This window comes from Elephas maximus, chromosome 4 (genome assembly GCF_024166365.1).
Source record: "Elephas maximus indicus isolate mEleMax1 chromosome 4, mEleMax1 primary haplotype, whole genome shotgun sequence".
In the NCBI taxonomy this organism is placed as follows: Eukaryota; Metazoa; Chordata; class Mammalia; order Proboscidea; family Elephantidae; genus Elephas; species Elephas maximus.
In genome coordinates this window covers 196,441,088-196,465,985 of record NC_064822.1, presented here as the reverse complement: position 1 = coordinate 196,465,985, position 24,898 = coordinate 196,441,088, and the positions used below count along the sequence as shown (strand labels likewise).

At 46.4% G+C, this 24,898-nt stretch overlaps 1 protein-coding gene across 1 annotated transcript in view; it reads right to left on the bottom strand.

Moving 5' to 3' along the window:
• MOV10L1 (Mov10 like RISC complex RNA helicase 1) overlaps positions 1-24,898 on the bottom strand; it is a 94,303-nt gene that overhangs the window by 48,979 nt on the left and 20,426 nt on the right. Inside the window, 7 exon segments of the mRNA XM_049884707.1 lie at positions 11,070-11,140; positions 11,419-11,596; positions 13,698-13,812; positions 21,978-22,172; positions 23,599-23,722; positions 24,254-24,404; positions 24,406-24,499. Coding sequence (XP_049740664.1) covers positions 11,070-11,140; positions 11,419-11,596; positions 13,698-13,812; positions 21,978-22,172; positions 23,599-23,722; positions 24,254-24,404; positions 24,406-24,499 — 928 coding nt within the window.

The following is a 24,898-nucleotide window of genomic DNA, read 5'->3' as shown; positions in this document are numbered from 1 at the left end:
CCTGTATTTCTTTAGTCAGTCTAGCCAATGGTTTATCAATTTTGTTAATTTTTTCAAAGAACCAGCTTTTGGCTTTGTTAATTCTTTCAATTGTTTTTCTGTTCTCTAATTCATTTAGTTCAGCTCTAATTTTTATTATTTGTTTTCTTCTGGTGCCTGATGGATTCTTTTGTTGCTCACTTTCTATTTGTTCAAGTTGTAGGGACAGTTCTCTGATTTTGGCTCTTTCTTCTTTTTGTATGTGTGCATTTATCGATATAAATTGGCCTCTGAGCACTGCTTTTGCTGTGTCCCAGGGGTTTTGATAGGAAGTATTTTCATTCTCGTTGCTTTCTATGAATTTCCTTATTCCCTCCTTGATGTCTTCTATAACCCAGTCTTTTTTCAGGAGGGTATTGTTCATTTTCCATGTATTTGATTTCTTTTCCCTAGTTTTTCTGTTATTGATCTCTAGTTTTATTGCCTTGTGGTCTGAGAAGATGCTTTGTAATATTTCTATGTTTTGGACTCTGCAAAGGTTTGTTTTATGACCTAATATGTGGTCTATTCTAGAGAATGTTCCATGTGCGCTAGAAAAAAAAGTATATTTTGCAGCAGTTGGGTGGAGAGTTCTGTATAAGTCAATGAGGTCAAGTTGGTTGATTGTTGTAATTAGATCTTCCGTGTCTCTATTGAGCTTCTTACTGGATGTCCTGTCCTTCTCCGAAAGTGGTGTGTTGAAGTCTCCTACTATAATTGTGGAGGTATCTATCTCACTTTTCAATTCTGTTAAAATTTGATTTATGTATCTTGCAGCCCCGTCATTGGGTGCATATATATTTAATATGGTTATGTCTTCCTGATCAATTGTCCCTTTTATCATTATATAGTGTCCTTCTTTATCCTTTGTGGTGGATTTAAGTCTCAAGTCTACTTTGTCAGAAATTAATATTGCTACTCCTCTTCTTTTTTGCTTACTGTTTGCTTGATATACTTTTTTCCATCCTTTGAGTTTTAGTTTGTTTGTGTCTCTAAGTCTAAGGTGTGTCTCTTGTAGGCAGCATATAGATGGATCGTGTTTCTTTATCCAGTCTGTGACTCTCTGTCTCTTTATTGGTGCATTTAGTCCATTTACATTCAGGGTAATTACAGATAAGTAAGTTTTTAGTGCTGTCATTTTGATGCCTTTTTATGTGTGTTGTTGACAATTTCATTTTTCCACATACTTTTTTGTGCTGAGGCGTTTATCTTAGTAAATTGTGAGATCCTCATTTTCATAGTGTTTGACTTTATGTTAGTTGAGTTGTTACGTTTTTCTTGGCTTTTATCTTGAGTTATAGAGTTGTTATACCTTTTTGTGGTTACCTTATTATTTACCCCTATTTTTCTAAGTAAAAACCTAACTTGTATTGTTCTATATCGCCTTGTATCACTCTCCATATGGCAGTTCAATGCCTCCTGTATTTAGTCCCTCTTTTTGATTATTGTGATCTTTTACCTATTGACTTCCATGATTCCCTGTTATGTGTATTTTTTTTTTAATTAATCTTAATTTGTTTGTTTTTGTGATTTCCCTATTTGAGTTGATATCAGGACATTCTGTTTTGTGACCTTGTGTTGTGCTGATATCTGATATTATTGGTTCTGTGACCAAACAATATCCTTTAGTATTTCTTGTAGCTTTGGTTTGGTTTTTGTAAATTCTCTAACCTTGTGTTTGTCTGTAAATATCTTAATTTCGCCTTCATATTTCAGAGAGAGTTTTGCTGGATATATGATCCTTGGCTGGCAGTTTTTCTCCTTCAGTGTTCTGTATATGTCGTCCCATTCCCTTCTTGCCTGCATGGTTTCTGCTGAGTAGTCTGAACTTATTCTTATTGATTCTCCCTTGAAGGAAACCTTTCTTTTCTCCCTGGCTGCTTTTAAAATTTTCTGTTTATCTTTGGTTTTGGTGAGTTTGATGACAATATGTCTTGGTGTTTTTCTTTTTGGATCAATCTTAAATGGGGTTCGATGAGCATCTTGGATAGATATCCTTCGTTTTTCATGATGTCAGGGAAGTTTTCTGTCAGGAGTTCTTCAACTATTTTCTCTGTGTTTTCTGTCTCCCCTCCCTGTTCTGGGACTCCAATCACCCGCAGGCTATCCTTCTTGATAGAGTCCCACATAATTCTTAGGATTTCTTCATTTTTTTAAATTCTTATCTCTGATTTTTTTCAGCTATGTTAGTGTTGATTCCCTGGTCCTCCAGATGTCCCAGTCTGCATTCTAATTGCTCGAGTCTGCTCCTCTGACTTCCTATTGCGTTGTCTAATTCTGTAATTTTATTGTTAATCTTTTGGATTTCTACATGTTGTCTCTCTATGGATTCTTGCAACTTATTAATTTTTCCACTATGTTCTTGAATAATTTTTTTGAGTTCTTCAACAGTTTTATCGGTGTGTTCCTTGGCTTTTTCTGCAGTTATCTTAATTTCATTTGTGATATTTTTAAGCATTCTGTAAATTAGTTTTTTATATTCTGTACCTGATAATTCCAGGATTGTATCTTCATTTGAGAAAGATTTTGATTCTTTTGTTTGGGGGGTTGGAAAAGCTGTCATGGTCTGCTTCTTTAAGTGGTTTGATGTGGATTGTTGTCTCTGAGCCATCACTGGGAAACTAGTTTTTCCAGAAAATCCGCTAAAAAAAAAATGCAGTCAGATCCCTATCAGAGTTCTCCCTCTGGCTCAGGCTATTCAGATGTTAATGAAGCCGCATGGGGAGGGTGGGGGAGGGAACAGAGACATAGGAGAGTAGCACCTCAGAATATAGCCAGAGTTGCTTGTCTTGCTTGGAATGACTATTATATCTGAGATTCCCGCGGGCGCGTCGCCTATGTGTGCTGGCTGTGTGGAGATTGCCCCCGGGGGGTCTGGCCCGCTGGAGTCATGGTCAGATCCTCCGCTTCCAGCCCCACGCCCAGCGTCAAGGCTCCCCTACTGGGACGGTGCACTCTCGACTCCAAAATCAGTCGCTGCCTCCCAGGGACTTCTCGTCCCTCCAGCCGCGTGGCCGTGCCGCGCCCGCAAACCAGTTGGGCCGCCTCCCGGGGTTAGTTCAGATGGGTGGAGCAGCTCCCCATGCTTGTGCCGTGACCGAGTGTCCTGGCTGGGACGCTGTTCTCCCCGCTCCAATACCAGTCGCTGCCTCCCGGGGACTTCTCCTACCGGCTGCGTCCCACGCCGCCTGCGCGACTCGGCTGGGCCCCTTCCTGGGGTTAGTTCAGGGGGGTGGAGCAGCTCTCCGTGTTTATGCCGTACCTGCATCCATTCCAAATCCCAGCGGGACGGTTCTCCGGCTGGGACGCTGCTCTTCCTGCTCCAAGACCAGTCACTGCCTCCCGGGGACTTCTCCTACCGGCTGCGTCCCACGCCGCTGGCGGAACCGGCTGGTCCCCCTCCCGGGGTTAGTTCAGGGGGGTGGAGCAGCTCTCTGTGCTTGTGCCGTATCTGACTGGTACGCTGGCTCCAGGCTCTGGAAACAATCGCTGCTTCCCCGTATTAGTTCGTTTTCCGTCTCTAAATCTGTGTTTGTTGTTCAGGGTTCGTAGATTGTTATGTATGTGATCGATTCACTTGTTTTTCCGTGTCTTTGTTGTAAGAGGGATCCGAGGTAGCGTCTGCCTAGTCCGCCATCTTGGCTCCGCCCTACTCGAAATGTTCTTTTTGACGATGAATGTGATACCACTCCTCTTCGTCATTCTTGGCATAGGAGACCGTATGACTGTCTGATTCAAAATGGCCAATACCAGTTCACATCAGCTCACTAATGCCTAAGATATCTATCTTCAAGTGTTCCATTTAATTTTTGACAACTTTCAATTTTTCTAGATTCATACTTTGTACGTTCCTCATTCCAATTATTAATGGGTGTCTGCAGGTGTTTCTTCTCATTTTGAGTCACGCCACATGAGTGAATCAAGGTGCTGAAAGTTTTACTCCATTCACGTCATTAAGGCTGACTCTACTTCGAAGAGGCAGCTCTTTCCCAGTCGTCTTCCGAGTGCCTTCCAATCTGAGGGGCTCATCTCCTGGCACTATATCAGGCAATTTTCTGCTGCTATTCATAATTTTTCATTGGCCAATTTTTTAGAAGTAGATTGCGAGGTCCTTCTCTATAGTCTTAGTCTGGAAGCTCCACTGAAACCTCTCCACCATGCCAGACACTAGAATATGACAAACTGACAGACGTGTGGGATATTTAAATAAGAAACTAAATATAAGTGAAGAATTCACAGATTTGAATAGAGCTGTAGTAAAACTTGGAGCCCTAGTGGAGCCCTGGTGGTGCAGTGGTTAAGAGCTTGGCTGCTAATCAAAAGCTCAGCAGTTTGAATCCACCAGCCACTCCTTGGAAACCCTATGGGGCAGTTCTACCCTGTCCTATAGGGCTGCTATGAATCAGAGTTGATTTGACAGCAACAAGTTTGGTTTTGGTTTGGTGGCACAACAGGAGCCCTGGTGATGCAGTGGCTAAGTGCATGGCTACTAACCAGGAGGGCAACAGTTCAAGCCCATGAGCTGCTCTGTGGGAGAAAGATGTGGCAGATGCTTCCGTGAAGAGTTACACCTTTGGAAACCCTATGGGGCAATTCTATTCTGATCTAGAGGGTTGCTGTGAGTTGGAGTCACCTCAATGGCGACGCGTTTGGGTTTTTTTTTTGGGGGGTTGGTAGCACAATGTTTAAGTACTTGGCTGCTAACTGAAAGGTTAGTGGTTCAAATCCAGCAGCTGCTCTGTAGGAGAAAAGACCTGGTGATGGGCTTCTGTAAAGACTACAGCCCAGGAAGCCCAACGGGACAGTTTTACTTTGCCCTGTAGTACTGCCGTTGAGTCAGAATTGACTTCGCGGCACACAACAATGACGACATAGAAAAATTACCCAGAATGCAAAGCAAACCAAGACAAGGGGAACACTGGCGAGGGTAAGAGACACGGAAGAGAAGCAGCAGCTGTTTGATGGAGCTGAGGGCAGGGTACTCCGAGTTTTGCCAAGCTAAAGTCTCTTCCTTAGTTTGCTCTCACCATAACCCAGGTTTGTGCTGTATTCTAGGTCAAAGTCATTTGCACTCAGAAACCTGAAGCCCTTGCTCTACCGTCCTCCTGCATTTCATGGACCAGACAGAGGGCTGCTGACAATCTCACTCCTCTTCCTTTCTGAGAGATCCGCTGTGCCCTTCTGGAAGCTGTCGGGGTTTGCACGCTGCATCTAGGTGTGAGCTTTTGTTTTTACTGCTGCTCAGGACTCAGTGGGCTCTTCCACCTAGGATTCATATCTTCAGTTCTGGGACAGGACTTCTTCGGGAATTCTTGGAAGTATGCTGGGACATCAGATGGATTTATCTTCCATGTCTCCTAACAATTCTCTGATGTTCCCACCCCTTTATTCTTTGCATGATCCCCTAGAAGAATTCCTCAGCGAAATATCCCAGCTCAGATAATGTGAAATTCAGCTGCATCCATTCTGTTATTTACCTTGTTTCCTGAGATTTTAATTACAACACAGCATTTCCTATTTCTCTCTCTCTAGAATCCCCTTATGGATGTGTTATGCCCAAGGGCTTGCTGGGGATACCAGCTATCTAACAGTGCGATTCTGCTTGCTCTGTGACTGTTTCCTCCGCCTTAACACCAGATCATGTCCCCTTCCCCAGCTTCTGTCCCATTCCTGAGACTCCCAGCTCCTGTGCTATTCTTGAAACCTCTGACTGAAGATCCTTCCCAACAGGCCCTCCATTGCTGGGCCAGAGCCTGTCCTCCCCACGTCACATGCATCCAGACCCTGGCCCCACACTCAACTGAGCAGGCTCCATCTGTTCTCGGGTCTCCTCCTACTCCATCAGCAGCAGCCCCCACAGCTGACATCTCTCCTCGCTAGAACACCAGGTTCTCCTGGTTGTCTCCACTTCATGGTCCCTCTACCTGAGTTCCCTCAGCTCACTGGTTCTCTGCGCCCACCCTCTTGACACCTGAGGGCTCTGGGGCTGTCCTCCCTGATTCCCCTTTCTGCCCTCACTCCTTGGTGAGCTTCTGCCTTCCTGCTTTTAAATGCCGTATGTATGCCAGTAATTTACAGTTATCTCGACTTCTTTCCTGAACTCCAAAATCATAAATCCAACAGCCTCTCCAACATCTCCCATCTCTGCTAATGGCAACTCCATGCTTCCAGCTGCTAAGCCAAAAATCCTTTGAGCTACCTTACTCCCTCCCTCCCCCCGACCCCTTCATGAAGGCAATCCATTAGCAACTCCTGCTGGCTCCCTGTCCAAAACAATCCCAGAATCTGACCACTGCTCCTAATCTCGAATGCTACGGTCTGAGGTGCTCAGTCTCCCACAACCTACTGTGACCACCCCGCCTTCCCTGTCTTCAATACCATCTCATCGTGTCACTCGTAGAAATACTAAAAATCTCCAGTCTTCCATAACCACGGCATGTCTCCCCATGGATTTTTTTCCTTCAACACCTCTTCAATAAAGTTCTGTAATTTTCCCAGGGAAGGTCTTGAACTTCTTTTGTCAGATTTAGTCCTAGACACTTGATAGTCCTAGACACTTTGATTCTACTGGAAATTTTTCTGAAGTTCCCAGAGGTGCCTGGCCAGCTACAGGGCCCAGGAGAGACTGACACCTCACCACAAACCACTGGGAGATCTGACAATCCAGGTAGTCACCAGAGACTGGGCACGCCAGCTCACAGGCAGGACCACCACATGCATGCAGCACATGCCAGGATGGGTTGGGCCAGCCTGGAAGGCGCGTGCCAGCTGCACAGGCAGGCGGTGTGATCTCAGCTGCCCTCCTGATACCTTGCCTCTCCTTTCTTCAACTCCACCTGCAGCCTCATGGGAAACACCCTACGACCAGCCCCTTGAGGAACAGTTTACATGTCCTGCTGAGGCGCAACCACCCAGAGACGAGCAGAGAAGGGAAATATTCATTGTATGTGTTGCCCGGAAGGAGAGAAGGCTTTGTAGATCTCCACCAGTATAAGGATAAGGGCCGTCAACGTGAAGAACACCGACCTCCTAGGCTCTGCGGGGAAGGAGGAGCAGATGCTCCGAAGGGCAGCACATGTGAGAGCCTCCCCATGCCAACGCTCCCTGGGTGAAGGCAGGAGGCCTCTGCGGATGTGGCCCTGCCCTTCCTGCACCACAGTGGAAGGTGCTTTTCTCCCATCACAGGCTGTGCAGGTGTTCAGGCTAAAAAGGGGGTTCAGATTTGGGAGCGCAAAACACGTTTTGCAGCACAATGTGAACACGCATCCTTCTTATTCTTAAACTTCTAAAGAACCTACTCCTGACGAATACGTTGCACCTGTCCCTCTGCAGAGAGCCCCACGCTCCCCAGAGGGGGCAGTCCCAAGTCCCATCAGGCACTGCATCCATCTACAGCCCCAGCAGTCGTAGGTGGCATCTCCTCCGACCTGCTAGTGCTAGATTGACAGCCCATGGCGAGTTATCCAGGGCACAGGCGAGTTATAGCAGGGTAGGTCAACCTCACCAACACTATAGCCCCTTTTGCTGTTGACCAAGGGGCTTGAGAAGCCCAGACTGGTCCAGTGACAGCCCCAGCTTAGACCCACTGTGTTGCCTGGAGAAGTCCTCAAAAGCAGCAGAGCCACCCACCCTAGGTCCTGACCCACATGACTTGGTTGTAGGGTAGCCTGTACCACACACTGTGCTGTGGGCATCCACTCTTGCTGCTCCTCCAGTGGAGCACACCACCATCCACAAAACCACTTGCTCTGGACTTCATGGTAAAACTAATCAATTCTCTGTCATTTCTTGGCCCACCAGTCGTGTGGGGGACCACTGCGGTGGACAAAGCTCCTGGGAGGCTGTACAGATAGTGAGCTGGCAGAAGCATGATGGCCACATCGAGAACCAGCTGTTGGTCTGTCAACATCAGGCTGCTGTGTTGTCTGTGACAGACTTGTTCAGTGTGGTCATCCTAGCGCCAGGCCGCTGGTGGTAACTTCCAGAGAGGCAGTCTCTACTGCAGCTGGTTGTGCCCTTAGGAAGGCTATGGTTCGGGGGCCTCAGGGGATAAAGTGCCTGTGGTTGAGCTCGTGCCCAGCGTTGACCTTCCTGCAGGGCCACATCCACAGAAGCCTCCTGTCTCTACCCAGGGAGCACTGGCATGGGAAAGCTCTCACACACGCTGCCCTTCTGAGCATCTGCCCATGCCTTCTTCCCTGGACAGCCTGAGCTGACACGGCACAGCCCGCCTGGTGCTCTGGACTGCTGGCTGCCCTACAGCATGGGGGTGTGAGCCCTTTGTCTTGATGCCAGCACAGTGGTGTCCCCTGAGTCCAGCTCTGTAGCATGCCTTTGTTGTGGTCTGGCCTGCAGACCAGCCAACCTCTGGTTTCCAAGCCTGGCCTGCCCACCTTGGCAGCAGCTTCTCTTCTGCCTGTCTGTCTGGGGAGCTTTCTCACATCACACCCAGGGAATCCTGCTCATCCCATATGATGCCTCGGCGTCTGGGCTCAAGTCCTTGCACTTGCTGAATTGCCCTTCTACCCCATTTTCTGGAGACCCAAAGCCCCCTCTCCTCAGGTGCACTAGTCAGCCCCTCCTGCACACATTAGTCATTCATGTGTTCTCCGCACTGTCACATGGGCACCGCGACCCTGCCTTCATCCCCAGCTCACCTTCCTTGCTGGCCTGGAGCACTCCAGAAAGACCACACCATCTGAGATCTTTGAACCTCTTGAACCCTGTCAGGTTTTGTCTTCTGGGAAAAGGTTAGATTTTCCGAATGGAGCCACGTGGTGGCAGCATGGAGCAGACACGGCAGTCAAAGGCAGACACACCTCTCCTGAGTCAGACTCTTTTAGTTCTTTCCATCTCTCTCCCCTCTCAGAAGGGCTTGAGCATTTCCCTTTTAATGCTCTACCCTAGGCCACATGACAATAAGGGGCTTCCCTTCTCTGCAGACCCCGGTGATGTTCAGATGCTAGGTGTGCAGGTCAGCCAACAGAACCGGCCAGAAGATCCACACACGACACTGTACATGAGATCTCCTAGAGCACTGGGGGGGGGGGGGGGGGGGGGTGTGAGGCCAGCAGACACTTCTTCACATCAGAGCTATGAACCTGTGTCTTTCCCACCTGACTAGTCTTCTCGAATATGTTCAGGGTGCCCAAGCTCAACTAAACACCAACATTTACATATACTTTACCTGTATTTTTTAATTGTGCTTTAAATGAAAGTTTACAATTCATGTCAGTTTCTCATATAAAAACTTACACACACACTGTTATGAGATCCCAGTTGCTTTCCCTAGAACGTGACAGCACACTTCTCCTTTCTACTCTGTATTTCCTGTGTCCATTCAACTAGCTCCTGTCTCTTTCTGCCTTCTCATCATGCCTCTGGACAGGAGCTGCCCATTTAGTCTCATGTATCATACCTGAGCTAAGAAGCACACTCTTCACAAGTATCATTTTATGTCTTATGCTCCAGTCTAATCTTTGTCTGAAGAGTTCACTTCAGGAATGGTTTTTGTTTTGGGTTAACAGAGTCCAGGGGCCATGTCTTCTGGGGCTCCTCCAGTCTCAGACCATTAAGTCTGGTCTTTTCACTACAATTTGAGTTCTGCACCCCATTTTTCTCCTGCTCTGTCAGGGACTCTGTTGTGTTCCCTGTCAGGGCAGTCACTGGTGGTAGCCGGGCGCCATCTAGTTCTTTCACTCTCAGGCTGAAGGAGACTCTGGTTATGTGGCCCGTTCTGTCTCTTGGGCTCATATTTTCCTTGCATCTTTGCTGCTCTTCATTATCCTTTGCTCCAGGAGGGTTGGGACGAACCAATGCACCTTAGATGCCCACTTGTTAACTTTTAAGACCCCAGATACCACTCACCCAAGTGGGATGCAGAACATTTTCTTAATAAACTTTGTTATGCCAACTGACCTAGGTGTTCCCCTGAAACCATGGTCCCCAGACCCCTGCCCCTGCTACTCTGTCCCTTGAAGTGTTTGTTTGTATTCAGGTAACTTCTTAGCTTTTGGTTTAGTCCAGTTGTGCTGACTTCCTCTGTATTGCGTGTTGTCCTCTCCACCTAAGCTAATTCTTTGTCTACTATCTCCCTTCCTCCCCACCCTCATCACTATCAAAGAATGTTTTCTTCTGTGTTTAAATCTCTTCTTATAATAGTGATCTCATATAATATTTGTCCTTTTGAGACTAATTTCACTTAACATAATGCCTTCTAGATTTATCCACATTATGTTTCTCGGATTCATCGTTGTTCTTTATCGTTGCATAGTATTTCATTGCGCAAATATACCATAATTTGTTTATCCATTCATCCGTTGATGGGCACCTAGGTTACTTCCATCTTTTTGCTATTGTAAACAGCGTTGCAATGAATATGGGTACGCATGTATCTATTCACTTGACAGCTCTTGTTTCTCTAGGATATAGTCCAAGGAGTGGGATTGCTGGATTGTATGGTAGGTTCTATTTCTAGCTTTTTAAGAAAGCGCCAAATCGATTCCCAAAGTGGTTGTACCATTTTACATTCCCACCAACACTGTATAAGTGTTCCAATCTCTCCACGGCCTCTCCAACATTTATTAATTTGTGTTTTTTGGATGAATGCCAGCCTTGTGGGAGTGAGATGAAATCTCATTGTAGTTTTGATTTGGATTTCTCTAATGGCTAATAATGATCATGAGCATTTCCTCATGTATCTGTTAGCTACCTGAATGTCTTCTTTAGTGAAGTGTCTGTTCATATTCTTTGCCCATTTTTTAATTGGGTTATTTCTCTTTTTGTTGTTGAGGTTTTACAGTACACATATAATTAAAAAGGTAAGTATGTTTTACATGGTTAAGAATTACAGGATTTCTTTAGATATCAAGTCCCCTTTATGCATCAAAAATTACTTCAAGATGAATTTTATACTCAAGCTTGCCAAAATACAGCAAATACCCAGAAAGAGCAACTTCCCCACATGAAGAACCATGAGCAAGCTGCTTTACCTTTCTGACTGTTCTGATGGGTTAATTCAACGTTAACTCAGTAAGAGCATGTCCCCTCACCTCAATCACGTAGCCGATGTATTCAATGACGTGTCCGTTATACTCTTGAGTTTTTAAAATCAGTTTATCACCTAGTTAAAAAATATATCACCACATGTAAAACTGACACGAAATTGCAAAGTCCTGCTGCTGTATTATAAAATTAAACAACTATCAGACAAATATAACTGGGGTCAACTGCTTAAAAATGATGCAAATGTGACAAAGGAAACACACTTGATGTGCTGAAGTTGCTGACCTATTTTTAGATAAGGACATTAGATAACGGATGTAGTACTGCCAGGTGAAAACACGTGTCCCCGAGGCAGTTCCCTGTCTGCTACTCCATCCGCGGACAGTGCCCACCCACCTGCATACAGAGAAGGTCGGCTTTCAGCCAGTCCCGGGACCTCCAGCACCAGTAGGTCCCCGTTCTTTTTCAAGGTGACCCCACTCATGTTGTACTCTTTGAGTTCTATTTCTGCATGGATCTCCTCAAGCCACAGTAACGTTGCAAACTTCTCCTTGTAGTTTGACATGTTCAAAAGCTGAAAACAAGATAACGTCAAGTTAGAGAGGGCAGAGTACCATGTCAAGTATACGCCAATTCCTGGAAATGAGCAGTTCTAGATTTATGTCCAAGCTGCTTACATGTGATAGATGCCCCACCGAGGCGATTTAAGGTCTGCACATTCTGGCGGATGCAGGGCTTGGTGCTCTAGTAGGAAGGGATCCCTCTCTGCAGTGGCCACGCCTGTCTTTGGCCACCACAGCCCTTGTGCCCTCCGCACCCCATTGCCCTCATTCTTTTTTTTTCAGTCTTCTGAGTTTATTCCAGGAAAGGGCAGAGTTTGGCGTCTACAGATTCTCTGTAAAAAAGGATGAGGCTGCAGCTTCTGCTGAGATGGAGTAACAAGGACCAGAGTATACACTCCTGCCTGAAATGACTCAGAACACCAGATAAAACATACAAAATTACAGTTTTCAAACACTGAGCATCAGGAGCGGAGGACAGAGATTCCAGGAGGGGACACAAGCTGCATGAACCCCATGACTACCTGGCACAGGGAGGGAGAGCACCCGGGGTGCCCTGAAGCCCCCATGCTGGGACTCCCAGGCGCTGGGGTGCGCAGGGCAGGTACCGGGCTTTGAGACCTTCTGGGGTCTACCTTGAAGGTCTCAAAGCACTGAGCAGCACGTGCCTTCCTTCAAACTTTGTCCTTCCTGACTTTTCTTCCACGTTGACTCAAGCTCAAACCCACTCCTCCTTCAATGTCCACACTGCGGTGTGCCCACAGTCCTCCTACCCTGCAGCATCCTGCCACCTGCACTATTGGGTTGCTCCTGGCCCTTACCCTTCTACCCCTGCCTGTGCCCCTCCAGAAGCCCCACCCCTGCTCCTGACTTCAGCTCCTGGGTGTAATACAGAGGATGGTTCAGACAAGGCCACCTCAAGGAAGAAGCAACAATACCACATGGAGGTGGGTGAGGAAAGAATGTTCCAGGCAAAGTAAACCACGTGTGAAGACCTGGTGGCACAGAGGGTATCCCGGCCTTGTTCCTGACCTCGGGGGGAGTGTTCAATGTTTCACATTGTGATGGTTAATTTTACGCATCAAGTTGGCTGTAATTCTCAGTGGTTTGGCCAGATACTGGACTGGGAGGTATGATGAGATGATGTGATGAGGCTGGTGTGACAGGGATTTGCTGTGATGGCACGATGGGCTGGTGTGATGATGGGTTGATGTGATGACGGGTTGATGTGATGGGATGTGCTGATGGGTTGATGTGACGACAGGTTGATGTGATGGGACTACGGGATGGGTTGATGTGACAGCATGATGGGTTGATGTGATAGGATGTGATGACGTGATGGGTTGGTGCGAAGAAATGATAGGACAGGATGGTGTGGTGGGATGAGATGTGATGTGATAGACCAATCATTTGAAAGGGTGGTTTCCTTTGGGATGTGGTCTGCCTCCAGAATACAGACTGATACCCTGGCAGGGCTCTCTTTCTCTTTTCGTCCCCTGACCTATATGGATCTTGGGACATAAGCGTACAGAACTCTCTGGTCTGATGCCTGACCTATGGATATTGGACCTGCCAGCCCGACAACTGCATGAAGTAAATCTCTCTCTCGCTCTCTAGAAACATACACCTCAATGGTTTTGCTTCTCTAGAGGGCCCAAATGAAGACACACTGGAGTATGCGCAGCGGTAGTTTTCTCCAGAGACATTCTGCCTTTCCTCGGTTCCTCGGTAAAGGGACTGCTTTACCACGAGTGGCGAGCTGCTGATAAAGACATGCCTGTCCAGCTGAGAGGCTGCGCTGCAGGCAAAATATACCCACCCCACCTCTACTGCCACCAGCCCCTAGAAACCCAGTGGAGCGAGGCCCTTGGGCCCAATGGTGCTCGTTTCCTGATCCGCGGCAGGTCAGAGCTGCAAGAATATGTAGGCACTCGACTTCTGAAGGAACAAAGGGAAGAGTCTCCATCTCTTGCTATCCTGAAATTCCCAGCTACCTGTGGTAACAATGGACAGTGGAAGGTCTGAACCTAAGGAAGTCCATCCTGATTTTGTCAGAAACGACACAAGTATGGAGGAGACTCATGTTTCAAGTGCAATCACAGACACCCTTCCTACCTCTGCAAGCAACGGCTGGAAAGTCAGAATGTCAATTTTCTGTTCCACACATTTTTTAAGTCTATCTGGTATTGGATACTGTGGAAGAAAACTTGGAAGTTGTCGTCTTGAGTTCCTTAAAAAATAAATTCACAAGTTAAAAACAAGTCTCAACCTCCCAGGCAATTTTATGTAGACATCCTCCCTACTTCAGAAAGACCAAAGTATATTCACTCACCAAAAATAACCAATGCACAAACTGCTGGCCTCACATACTGTATGCTAGCTGTGGGACCCTTCTTCACCCAGAGCTCACTGGGTGCCTGTGCTCCATGCCACAGATCAAGGCAGAGCTGTGGTCACCACTGGAGAAGGGGCAGAAGCTCCCGGGGACTCTTGGAACCAGTGAGTTTGAAAATTACTGTTCTGAGCTCTTAATTAGCTAAACGTTTTCTTTGTAATTTAAACTGAATAATTTAAATAATGTCGGGGAATACCATTGATTTCTCTCTCTTTAGGCGCCGCTGAGTCAGTTCAGATTCATAGCAAAGCTATGTACAACAGAATAAAACACTGCCCGGTCCTGTGCCATCCTCACAGTTGTTGTTATGTTTGAGCCCACTGTTTCAGCCACTGTGTTCATCCATCTCCCTGAGAGTGTCTGTCTTTTTCGCTGACCCTCTACCTTACCTAGCATGATATCCTTCTCTAGGGACTGGTCCCTCCTGATAACATGTCCAAAGTGCGTGAGATGAAGTCTCATCATCTTCGTTTCTAAGGAGCGTTCTGGCTGTACTCCTTCCAAGACAGATTTGCTCGTTCTTCTGGCAGTCCATGATATATTCAACATTCTTTGCCAACATCAAAACTCAAAGGCATCATTTCTCATGTGTATGAGATGACTGATAATACCACGGCTTGGGTCAGGTGCACATTAGTCCTCAAGGTGTTATCTTTTTTTTTTTTTTTTAACACTGTAAAGAAGTCTTTTGCAACAGATTTGCCCAATGCAATACATCACTTGATTTTTTAAAATTCTGCTTTAGGTTAAAGTTTGCACCTCAAGTTAACTTCTTGTTCAAAAGTTTATACACATTGTTTTGTGACACTGGTCGTAATCCACACAAAGTGACAATATGCTCCCCTTTCCACCTCAGCTTCCTGGTGTCCGTTTGTCCAGTTACTGTCCTTCCTGCCTTCCTGTCTTGCTTTTGGACAGGAGCTGTCCATTTGGTCTCACGTATTAATTGAACTAAGAAGCACATTCCTCATCTATGCCATTTTTTGTTTTATAGGCCTGTCTGATCTTTGTCTGAAAAATAGGCTTTGGGAATGGTTTCAGTTCTGGATTGGCCGAGTGTCCAGGGGCCACAGTAGTGGAGATCCTTCCAGTCTCTGTCAGACCAGTTTAAGTCTGGTCTTTATTTGTGAACTTGAATTCCGTTCTACATTTTTCTCCTGCTCTCTGGGACTCTCTGTTGTGATCCCTGTCAGAGAGATTGTTGATGGCAGCCAGGCACCATCTAGTTCTTCTGGTCTCAGGCTTGTGGAGTCTCTGCTTCATGTGATATTTTAGTCCTGTGGGCTAATATTTTCCTTGTGTTTTTGGTTTTCTTCATTCTCCTTTGCTCTGGAAGGTTTGGGACCAACAGATGTGACTTAGATGGCCACTCGCAAGCTTTTAAGACCCCAGACACTACTTGCCAAAGCCTGATGTAGAGCATTTTCTTTATGAACTGTGTTATGCTAACTGACCTAGATGTTCCCCGAGACCATGATCCCCAGCCCCTAGGCCCAGATAGCTGGTCTCTCAAAGTGTTCGGATATGTCTAGGAACCTTCTATACTTTTGCTTTGGTCCTGTTGTGCTGACTTCCCTATATTGTGTGTTGTCCCTCTCTTCACCAAAGCTGACATTTGCCTAATACCTAGTGATTTTTCCTCCTGCTCTCTCCCCATCCTAGTAACCATTAAAGAATGCTTTTTTCTGTGTGTAAACCGTTTCTGGAGTTCTTGTAACAGTGGCCTTATACAGTATTTTTCCTTTTGTGACCGACTTGTTTCACTCAGCATAATGCCCTCCAGATTGATCCATGTTGTACTGCACAGATTTATCATTGTTCTTTATTGTTGCATAGTATTCCATCGTGTGTATGTACCATAATTTGTTTATCCATTCATCTGTTATTGGGCACTTAGGTTGTTTCCATCTTTCTGCTACTGTGAATAGTGCTGCAGTGAACATGGGTGTGCGTATGTTTATTTCTGTGATGGCTCTTATTTTTCTAGGGTATTTTCCTAGGGATGGGATTGCTGGATCATATGGTATTTCTCCTTAGAAGCGAGGATGGCGAGACTGTGTCTCACAAGCTTTGGACATATTATCAGGAGGGATCAGTCCCTGGAGATCATGACTGATAAAGTAGAGGATCAGCGAGAAAGAGGAAGACCCTCAATGAGATGGACTGACACAGTGGCTACAACAATGGGCTCAGGCATAGCAACAACTGTGAGGATGGCACAGGACCAGGCAGCATTTTTATTCTGTTTGGTCACTATGTGTCAGAACTGACTGAATGGCACCTAACAACAACAACAACGGTATTTCTAGCTTTTTAAGGAAGCACCATATGATTTTCCAAAGCGATTATACCATTCTGCATTCCTACCAGCAGCACATCCCCCACACATCCATTAGTTTGTCCTACTGTGGGAGTTTGCTGGAAGCTATGCCACCAGTATTCAGATACCAGCAGGGTCACCCATGGAGGACAGGTTTCAGCTGAGCTTCCCAACTAAGACAGACTAGGAAGAAGGATCCAGCAGTCTACTTCTGAAAAGCATTAGCCAGTGAAAACCTTATGAATAGCAGTGGAACGCTGTCTGATATAGTGCTGGAAGATGAGACCCCCAGGTGGGAAGGCACTCAAAAGATGACTGGGGAAGAGCCGCCTCCTCAAAGTAGAGTCGACCTTAATGACGTGGATGGAGTAAAGCTTTAGGGACCTTCATTTGCTGATGTGGCATGACTCAAAATGAGAAGAAATGGCTGCAAACATTCATTAATAATTGGAACCTGGAATGTATGAAGTATGAATCTAGGAAAATTGGAAATCATCGAAAATGAAATGGAACGCATAAACATCGATATCCTAGGCATTAGTGAGTGAAGACTGATGTGCACCTGACCCAAGCCATGGTGTTTTCAATCATCTCATACACATGCGAAGGCTTGTTAATGAATAAGGAAGACCACAAAGAATTGACACCTGTGAACTGTCGTGTTGGTGAAGAACACTGAATATACCCCAGGCTGCCAAAAGAACAAACAAATCTGTCTTGAAAGAAGTAAAACCAGAATGCTCCTTAGAAGCAAGGATGACGAGACTAAGTCTCACATACTTTGGACATGTTAGCAGGAGGGACGGAAACCCTGGTGGCGTAGTGGTTAAGTGCTACGGCTGCTAACCAAAGGGTCGGCAGCTCAAATTCGCCAGGTGCTCCTTGGAAACTCTATGGGGCAGCTCTACTCTGTCCTACAGGGTCGCTATGAGTCGGAATCGACTCGACGGCACTAGGTTCTAGGTTTAGCAGGAGGGATCAATCCCTGGAGAAGGACATCATGATTGATAAAGTAGAGGTCCAAAAAATAGAGGAAGACCCTCAACAAGATGACCTGACACAGCGGCTACAACAACGGGCTCAAGCATAACAATTGTGAGGATGGCACAGGGACTGGGCAATGTTTCCTTCTGTTGTACATGGGGTTGGTATCAGTTGGAATCAACTTGATGACACCTAACAACAACAACCAGCAGTGCATAAAAGTTCCAATCTCCCCAGAACCTCTCCAACATTTGTTATCTTCTGTTATCTGAATCAGTACCAGTACTGTTGGGGTGAAACGACACCTCAATGCAGTCTTGATCTGCACTTCTCTTAATGGCTAACCACGGTGAACATTTCCTCATATGTCTGTTACCCGCTTGAATGTCTTCTTTGTTGAAGTGTCCGTTCATGTCTTTTGCTTATTTTTTAATTGGACTATTTGTCTTTTTGTTGCTGAGGTGTTACAGTATCTTGTAGATTTGAGAGATTAGATCTTTGTCGGATGTTGTAGACAAAATTTTCTTCCCAGACTGTAAGTTCTGGTTTTACTCTTTTGGTGAAGTCTTTTGATGAGGTCTTTTGATGAGCATTAAGTGTTTTATTTTTAGGAGGTCACAGTTATCTAGTTCCTCTTCTGGTGTTTGGGCATTGTTAGTCATGGCTTGTTTCCTATTTATGCTATATTAGGGCCCCTAGCACTGTCCCTATTTTTTCTTCCATGATCTTTATTGATTTAGGTTTTATATTTAGGTCTTTGATCCATTTTGAGTTAGTTTTTGTGCATGGCGTGAAGTACGCGTCTTGTTTCATTTTTTTAGAGATAGACATTCATTTATGTCAGCACCATTTGTTAAAGAGACTTTTTTCCTCATTTAACAGGCTTTGTCAGATATCAGCTGCTCATAAATGGATGGATTTACCTCTGGGCTTCTCAATTCTGTTCCACTGGTCTATGTGTGTGTTGTTGTACCAGTACCAGGCTATTCTGACTACTGTGGCTGTATGATAGGTTCTAAAATCAGGTAGTGTGAGGCCTCCCACTTTGTATGCTTTACTTACCTGGGTTTCTTCCTTTTCCATATAAAGGTTTGTGATTTTTTTCTGCATCTCATTAAAGAATGCTGTTGGAATGTGGATCAGGATTGCATTCTATCTGTAGATTGCTTCGGCAGAATTGACATTTTCACAATGTTGAGTCCTCTTATCCATGAGCACGGTATGTTTTTCCACTTAGGCAGGTTTCTTCCTGTTTCTGGCATTAGCGTTTTGTAGTTTTCTTTGTACAGGTCTTATACAACTGTCTTACTTATCTAATGCTGCTATAACGGAAATGCCATAAGTGGATGGCTTTAACTAAGTGAAACTTATCCTCTCACAGTCCAGGAGGCTAGAAGTCCAAATTCAGGGTGCCAGCTCTAGAAGAAGGCGTTCTCTCTCTGTCAGTTCTGGGGGAAGATCCTTGTCATCAATCTTACCCCGGTCTAGGAGCTTCTCAGCATAGGAATCCCAGGTCCAAAGTACGGGCATTGCTCGTGGTGCTGCTTTCTTTGTGGTATGAGGTCCACCCTTCTCTCTGCTGGCTTCTCTCTTTTATATCTCAAAAGAGATCAACTCAAGATAGGATCCAATCTCATAGACTGAGTGCTGCCTCATTAACATCATAGAGGTAGGATTTACAACACACAGGAAAATCACATTAGATGACAAAATGATGGACAATCACACAGTACTGGGAATCATGGCCTAGCCAAGTTGACACATACTTTTGGGGGGTCACAATTCAATCCATAACAATGTCCCTGGTTAGATTTATTCCTAAGTACTTTATGTTCTTGGGGGCTATTATAAATAGCTATTGGTTTTGTGACTTCCTTTTCGAAGTTCTCTTCACTGGTATAGAAGAATCACATTTTTGTACGTTAATCTTGTATCCCACTACTTTGCTGAAATCTTCTATTAGTTCCAGCAGCTTTCTTGTGAATTATTTTGGTTTTTCTGTGCATAAGATCATATCATCTGCAAATAGGGACTGTTTCACCTCTTCTTTATGAATCTAGATGCCCTTTATTTCTTTTTCTTGGCTTATTGCTCTGGCTAGGACCTCTAGCACAATGTTGAATAAGAGTGGTGATAAAGGGCATCCTTGTCTGGTCCCGTTCTCAAGGGGAATGCTTTCAGTCTCTCTCCGTTTAAAACTGTGGGGTTGGCTTTGTGTAAATGCCTTTTATTATGTCGAGGAATTTCCCTCCTATCCCTATTTCACTGAGTTTTTATCAGGAGTGGGTACTGGGTTTGTCAAAGGCCTCTTCTGTGTTGACTGAAATGACAGTGTGGCTCTTTGGTTTTATTTAGGTAGCAGATTATGACGACTGACTTTCTAATGCTGAACCATCCCTGCGGACCTGGTATGAATCCTACTTGGCCATGATGTACTATTTTTTTGAAATGCTATTGGATTACATTAGCTAGAATTTTGTTGAGAATTTTTGTGTCTCTGTTCATGAGGGATATCCGTCTGTAGTTCTTTATTTGTGGTGTCTTTACCAGGCTTTGGTATTAGGGTTATGCTGGCTTCATAGAATGAGTTCGGGAGTATTCCTTCCTTTTCTATGCTCTGAGATAGCTTGAGCAGTATTGGTGTTAGCTCTTCTGTGAAAGTTTGGTAGAATTTTCCAGTGAAGCTGTCTGGGCCAGGGCTTTTTTTTTTCTGTTGGGAGTTTTTTTTTTTTTTTACCTCTTCAATCCCTCCTTTTGTTATGGGTCTGTTTAGTTTTTCTAATCAGCTAAACTCTTACTGCTGTATATTTAAGAATAACATGAGTGTTAGAAAGTACACCCACACTATCACTGCAAAGCACAAAGTTAGCAATGTTCGCTCTGTCTGGTCCTGCCTTCCCAATTGCTTTTGTTCTTCCCCTTTGTTTCTCAGGCTACAGTTTCTCTGCAAAAGTTCAGTTTCACCCCTAAGCTTTTGCCTTTCCCCAGAAACGGCTGATTTAGAAGTCAGAGAAAATCTGCCACCAGTAGGGTGAAGAGCATCAATGCTGTTGTTGGCAAGGCACATCCAACCACAGAACATGAAGGGAAAGAAAAACTAGGAGAAGAGAGCTAGGAAAGGACAGGGAGGGTAACAAAACCAGACTGAGGCCCAGAAACCTCCAGAGTTACCGACTGTCCACCTAGGTTGAGTGAAATGAAGAGAGCCACTTCCTCGCTGCCTGTGACTCTCCCTTCAGCTGGCCCCTGCCTGGAGAGGGGGTGGCTTCCTAGTCTCCTTCTACCAATTGTCCTCTCACGCTGGGTTCCCTGAGCTCACATTGACAGAAGGCTGAGCAGAGAGGCGCTCTGCAACCAGAAAGGCTGCAGCAAGCCCACTCACCACTAAGTGCACTGGGAAACCCACCACCTCCATCTGAGAAGCAAGGACACTTTCCCTTGTGGGTCTGTGGTGATGGGGAGATGAAAGTATTCTAGCATGGTACAGGCGGGATCACGAGGTATGACATACCAGTGGGAACGTGAGCATGGTGGACAGGATGGTCCCCATACATATGGTTCAGCAGCTAGCCTAAAGGACCAGTCTTTTTACTCGGCCTTAAGAGACGTGCTTGTGTGTTAGCACATGTGCTTGTTCACAGCTTAGGGTGGCCGACGACTCAGCTAGTAAGTTGTGGGTACGCTGTCCTGAGATGGGAGGACACTGAGGGCACCAGCCACCTGTGCTGGACCTACTGAGGCGGAGCCTCAGTGGTGTGTGGGGCCAAGAGTGCGCGACCACCAGCGCCCTGGGCGGCAAGTCCAGCACTCTGTGTCTAGCATGCTTGAAGCTCACCAGGACCGACATGAATAAAGACTTATCATTTCACAAATGAGACTAAGGCTCAGAGAGGTTAAGAAACTTGCCCAAGTCACACAGCCTCCTGGCGGCAGTGCTGCCATTTGCACACGTTTTAATTCCAAAGCTAAACCACGCAACAGTCCTCTCTGCCTCGCAGAAGTCCACATCCCTTCTCTGAGCCTGTTACTGGGGCAGGTTTTAGGAAGGTCATCCGTCTTACCCTCAGTGGGTTGTGGGGCAGCACCTGGAGTTCAAGCCCATCAGTGTGACTGCGGCCAGTGGACACTCACTCACATTATGGGAGACGAAGTCTATGGAGAGCCTCCTCACACCTCTACAGGGCATATGTTTTTTGCACCAAACTTAAGAAAAAACAAACTGCTTTTTAAAGTTTTTTTGGTTTCACAACTGCAGATGAGGAAATGAGCTCCATCCCAGCCTGGACCGCCCACACTCCTGAGCCCTGCCACAAGTGGACCGCACGCTGTGACAGAAGCTATACTAGCCTCTGTGTCTGCTCTCTCTGGCTGGCGGTGGCCACCTCACCGACGTGGCCACATCGAGCACCGTCTCTACCATCCGGAGTCTGGGCTGTGGTGTGCACGAGGAGTAGGGCTGTGAGTCCCTGAGCACTGGCAGGTGGAGAGGTGGCCCAGGGGTGTTATGCCACGGCAGGGATGGACATTTAAGAGTATGTGAAAACAGCTCCCAGTGTGACAATGGGAAGAGGCTCCACGCACTCCAGTCGCCCCTCCCAGCAGTCGCCCCTAGGCAGGCTGTGCTTATGCTGGTCTCTCTCGCCAGGAGAGCACACACGCCCTCCCGCTGATACATGCCACCTGCTGCCGCACCTACCTTTTCTGCGTGGTCACGACGACGGTAGTTTTTGTGGGCGCTAACACTTGGGAACTTTTAGACTTCTTCCAAGAGAATGGTTCTCGGATCCCTATTAGCACCTCCTCGCCACTGACCACGCTCACTTCCAGGTACCGCCCGATGATGAAGTCAGAAAAACAAAGCAGGAGGAGCTCCCTGCAGCGGCCAGAATTTCTTGAAAAAAAGAATATAAAATTTAGTTTTGGTCATAAATTAAGTAGGCAGAATCAATGTAATTTCCCTTCTGCACAAGCAAAAAGAGTCACAAAACTAAAGGCAGCTACCCTCAATATTTTTACTAATTTTTTCTACGAGGAAAAAAGGGATTTTCTAAAATAAACAATGTAAAAATTTCCCAAGATAAAAGCAAGCACCTAGAACTGTCTTTTCTGTACTTCTGAAACTCAAGAACAACACTTCCAGTACTCCCAGCTTTATCTTGCATTTCACTTTGTGCCCCATTTCTTGCTTTTGCTTTAATTGGGCCATGCTACATACGTTACACGGTACACTCATCTGTTTCTAAGTTGTCGCAAACTCACAAAAACTACACCCACTGCCATCGAGTTGATTCTGACTCACAGCAACCCTACAGGACAGACTGGAATTGCCCCATAGGGTTTCCAAGGCTGCAAATCTTTATGGAAGCAGGCTGCTGCACCTTTCTCTCCTGTGGAGTGGCTGGTGGGTTCGAACTGCTGACCTCTGTGAGGAACTGAGCGTTTAATCACTGTCACCAGGGCTCCCATACTGTCATATGTTCCTAAGATACCACTTTAAATGGCTGCATAGCACACACTGAATGGCAACCTATGGCTTGACATGGACGGGTCTGAAGCAAGGTGGTGATTTAATCAGATTTGCATTTTTAAAAAGATTTACAGTTGGCCAACTTAGATGACTGACAGAGAGGTAAGAAGGCCTGGCTGAAAGCTCACCCACTGTTTGAGGCAGCCTGAACCAAGCAGGCCACAACAGCAGCCGAGCCAGGGAATTCTGGATATGCAGCAGGAGGGTGGAAAAGTGGAAAGGAGGCCAGTCACAGGCCTGGGTGGCCAGCTGGATGCAATCAACCACGAAAGGGAAGAGCAGGGTCTCTGGTAGACACAAGTCTGAGTCTGGGGTTCAACGGAGCAGACAGCCTGACTGCCCTGCCTGGCCCGCCCTGTCCTCAGCACACCCTGCAGTGTGGAGGCTGCTTCTCGGCCTGGGGTCAGATGGGACGAGGAGTCTCAGGGCTAAGCCGTCCACCAGTGAATGTGGGACACGAGAGAAGGTGGTAAGAGGAGGGGCCAAGAAAGCAAGTTGGAAGGGCTTTAAGATGAGGGAGCCCGCCCCAATGTCTGTGTTCTCACAGTAAGGGAGGAAAACTAGACCTTCTGCTGGGGATGGGTGGGTTAAAAGGCATCCACATCCCAGGCCGGTAAAACCCATCTTGGCCATTTTCGAGAGCAATGCTTTGTCTTATGATCTTGTCACATCAAAACAGGTGTAAACAGTTTTTCTAACATCCAACCTGGAAGCATCATAAATGAAGCCTAAAAAAAAAAAATGCACCGATGCCCCAAAAGTAACCACCCTCTGGTCCACAGACATGTACCTTGCTTTGCATGTAATCACCACAGAGGTCTTTCCGCCTGGAAGGACGGGCCCACTGGGCTCTGGGGCCTGCTTTGGGAGCCCAGCCTCTCCTTCCCCACTTCCTCCTTTATAGGCACAATCATCTGGTGAAATGAGATTTAAATCCAAAGTCAGACCACGTGGTAAGTTCTGTCTAACAGCGGTGGCATGCTCACACAGGCACACAGAATACTCACAGGCACAGCAAAGCCAGAACGTCAGCTGCTGGCTGACAGAAGTAAACGATAAACCAGTCAGAAACAGGATGGTACAGCCCAAGATGCCCAGGTTCCCAGGGAGAAAGGCACAGCTCAAAAACACTCACAAAAGCCTCTTGATATGAGGCTGTTCTGGGTGTTTATCCTTCTCTGCCACTCTGAATGTCACGAGGCAAAGAGCAGGCACAAAGGGCCCAAGCCCAGCTCAGAGCACGGAGAACAGTGGGTGCTTGGCCCCGGTACCTGCTCTCTACCCTGGTGTGGCGCTGGGTTTGGAGTCTGCCCTCTGAAAGGCGCTGTGACCCACCGAGATCCCGGCTCCCTGAGGAGGTCCACCTGGAGCTCCCAGGTGGCAAAGCAAACTCAGCCAAGTGACCGGCACACTGTGTCTCCCACGGTAGCGGATGCAAGGCCTACCTGGAGTGCCTTCCCTGCTCTTCCTCAGGCTGCCCTCCAGAGTCTGGCAGGGCTGGCTTTTTCTGTAGCTATTCAACAAGCTCGCGTTTCCCCCTGAAAACCCCTTCTCCTCCCCACGAACAGAAATCGCAGACGCTGCGGGGCCTTGTCGGGTCTTTACCAGGCATGTGAACGCTGAATTGTTTGGTTTTATCCCAGCCGGCCAGTTTGCAGCTGACTAAGCCCTGAGGAACAGCTCCTTTATTCCTGGAAAGATGTCAGACATGAGCACAGACGTGTTTCTAACACCGAGCTACTCCATTCCCGTAAAACAGAGCATGCACGCTAACTACTGAAGGGCAAGCACAAACGTCTTAAGGAATATCAGCACAAACTGTATTTTAGAGTAAAAAAAAATTTTTTTTTTGTGTTCCAGAGCAATTTTATTTGTGGACTATAATGCCTGAAATTCATGTACTTTTCGCATCATTAGTAGTATCCATCTTTTGATCTTTTTTCAACCGTGGAAAAATGTAAAAACCTTTCTCAGCTCACAGACTACACAAAAACAGGTGGTGGGCTGGATCTGGCCCAAGAGCTGCGGTTTGCTAACCCTTGGTGGTCTAGTGGGCGTTTGGAGAAATCCTGGTGGGTGTGGAACTACCT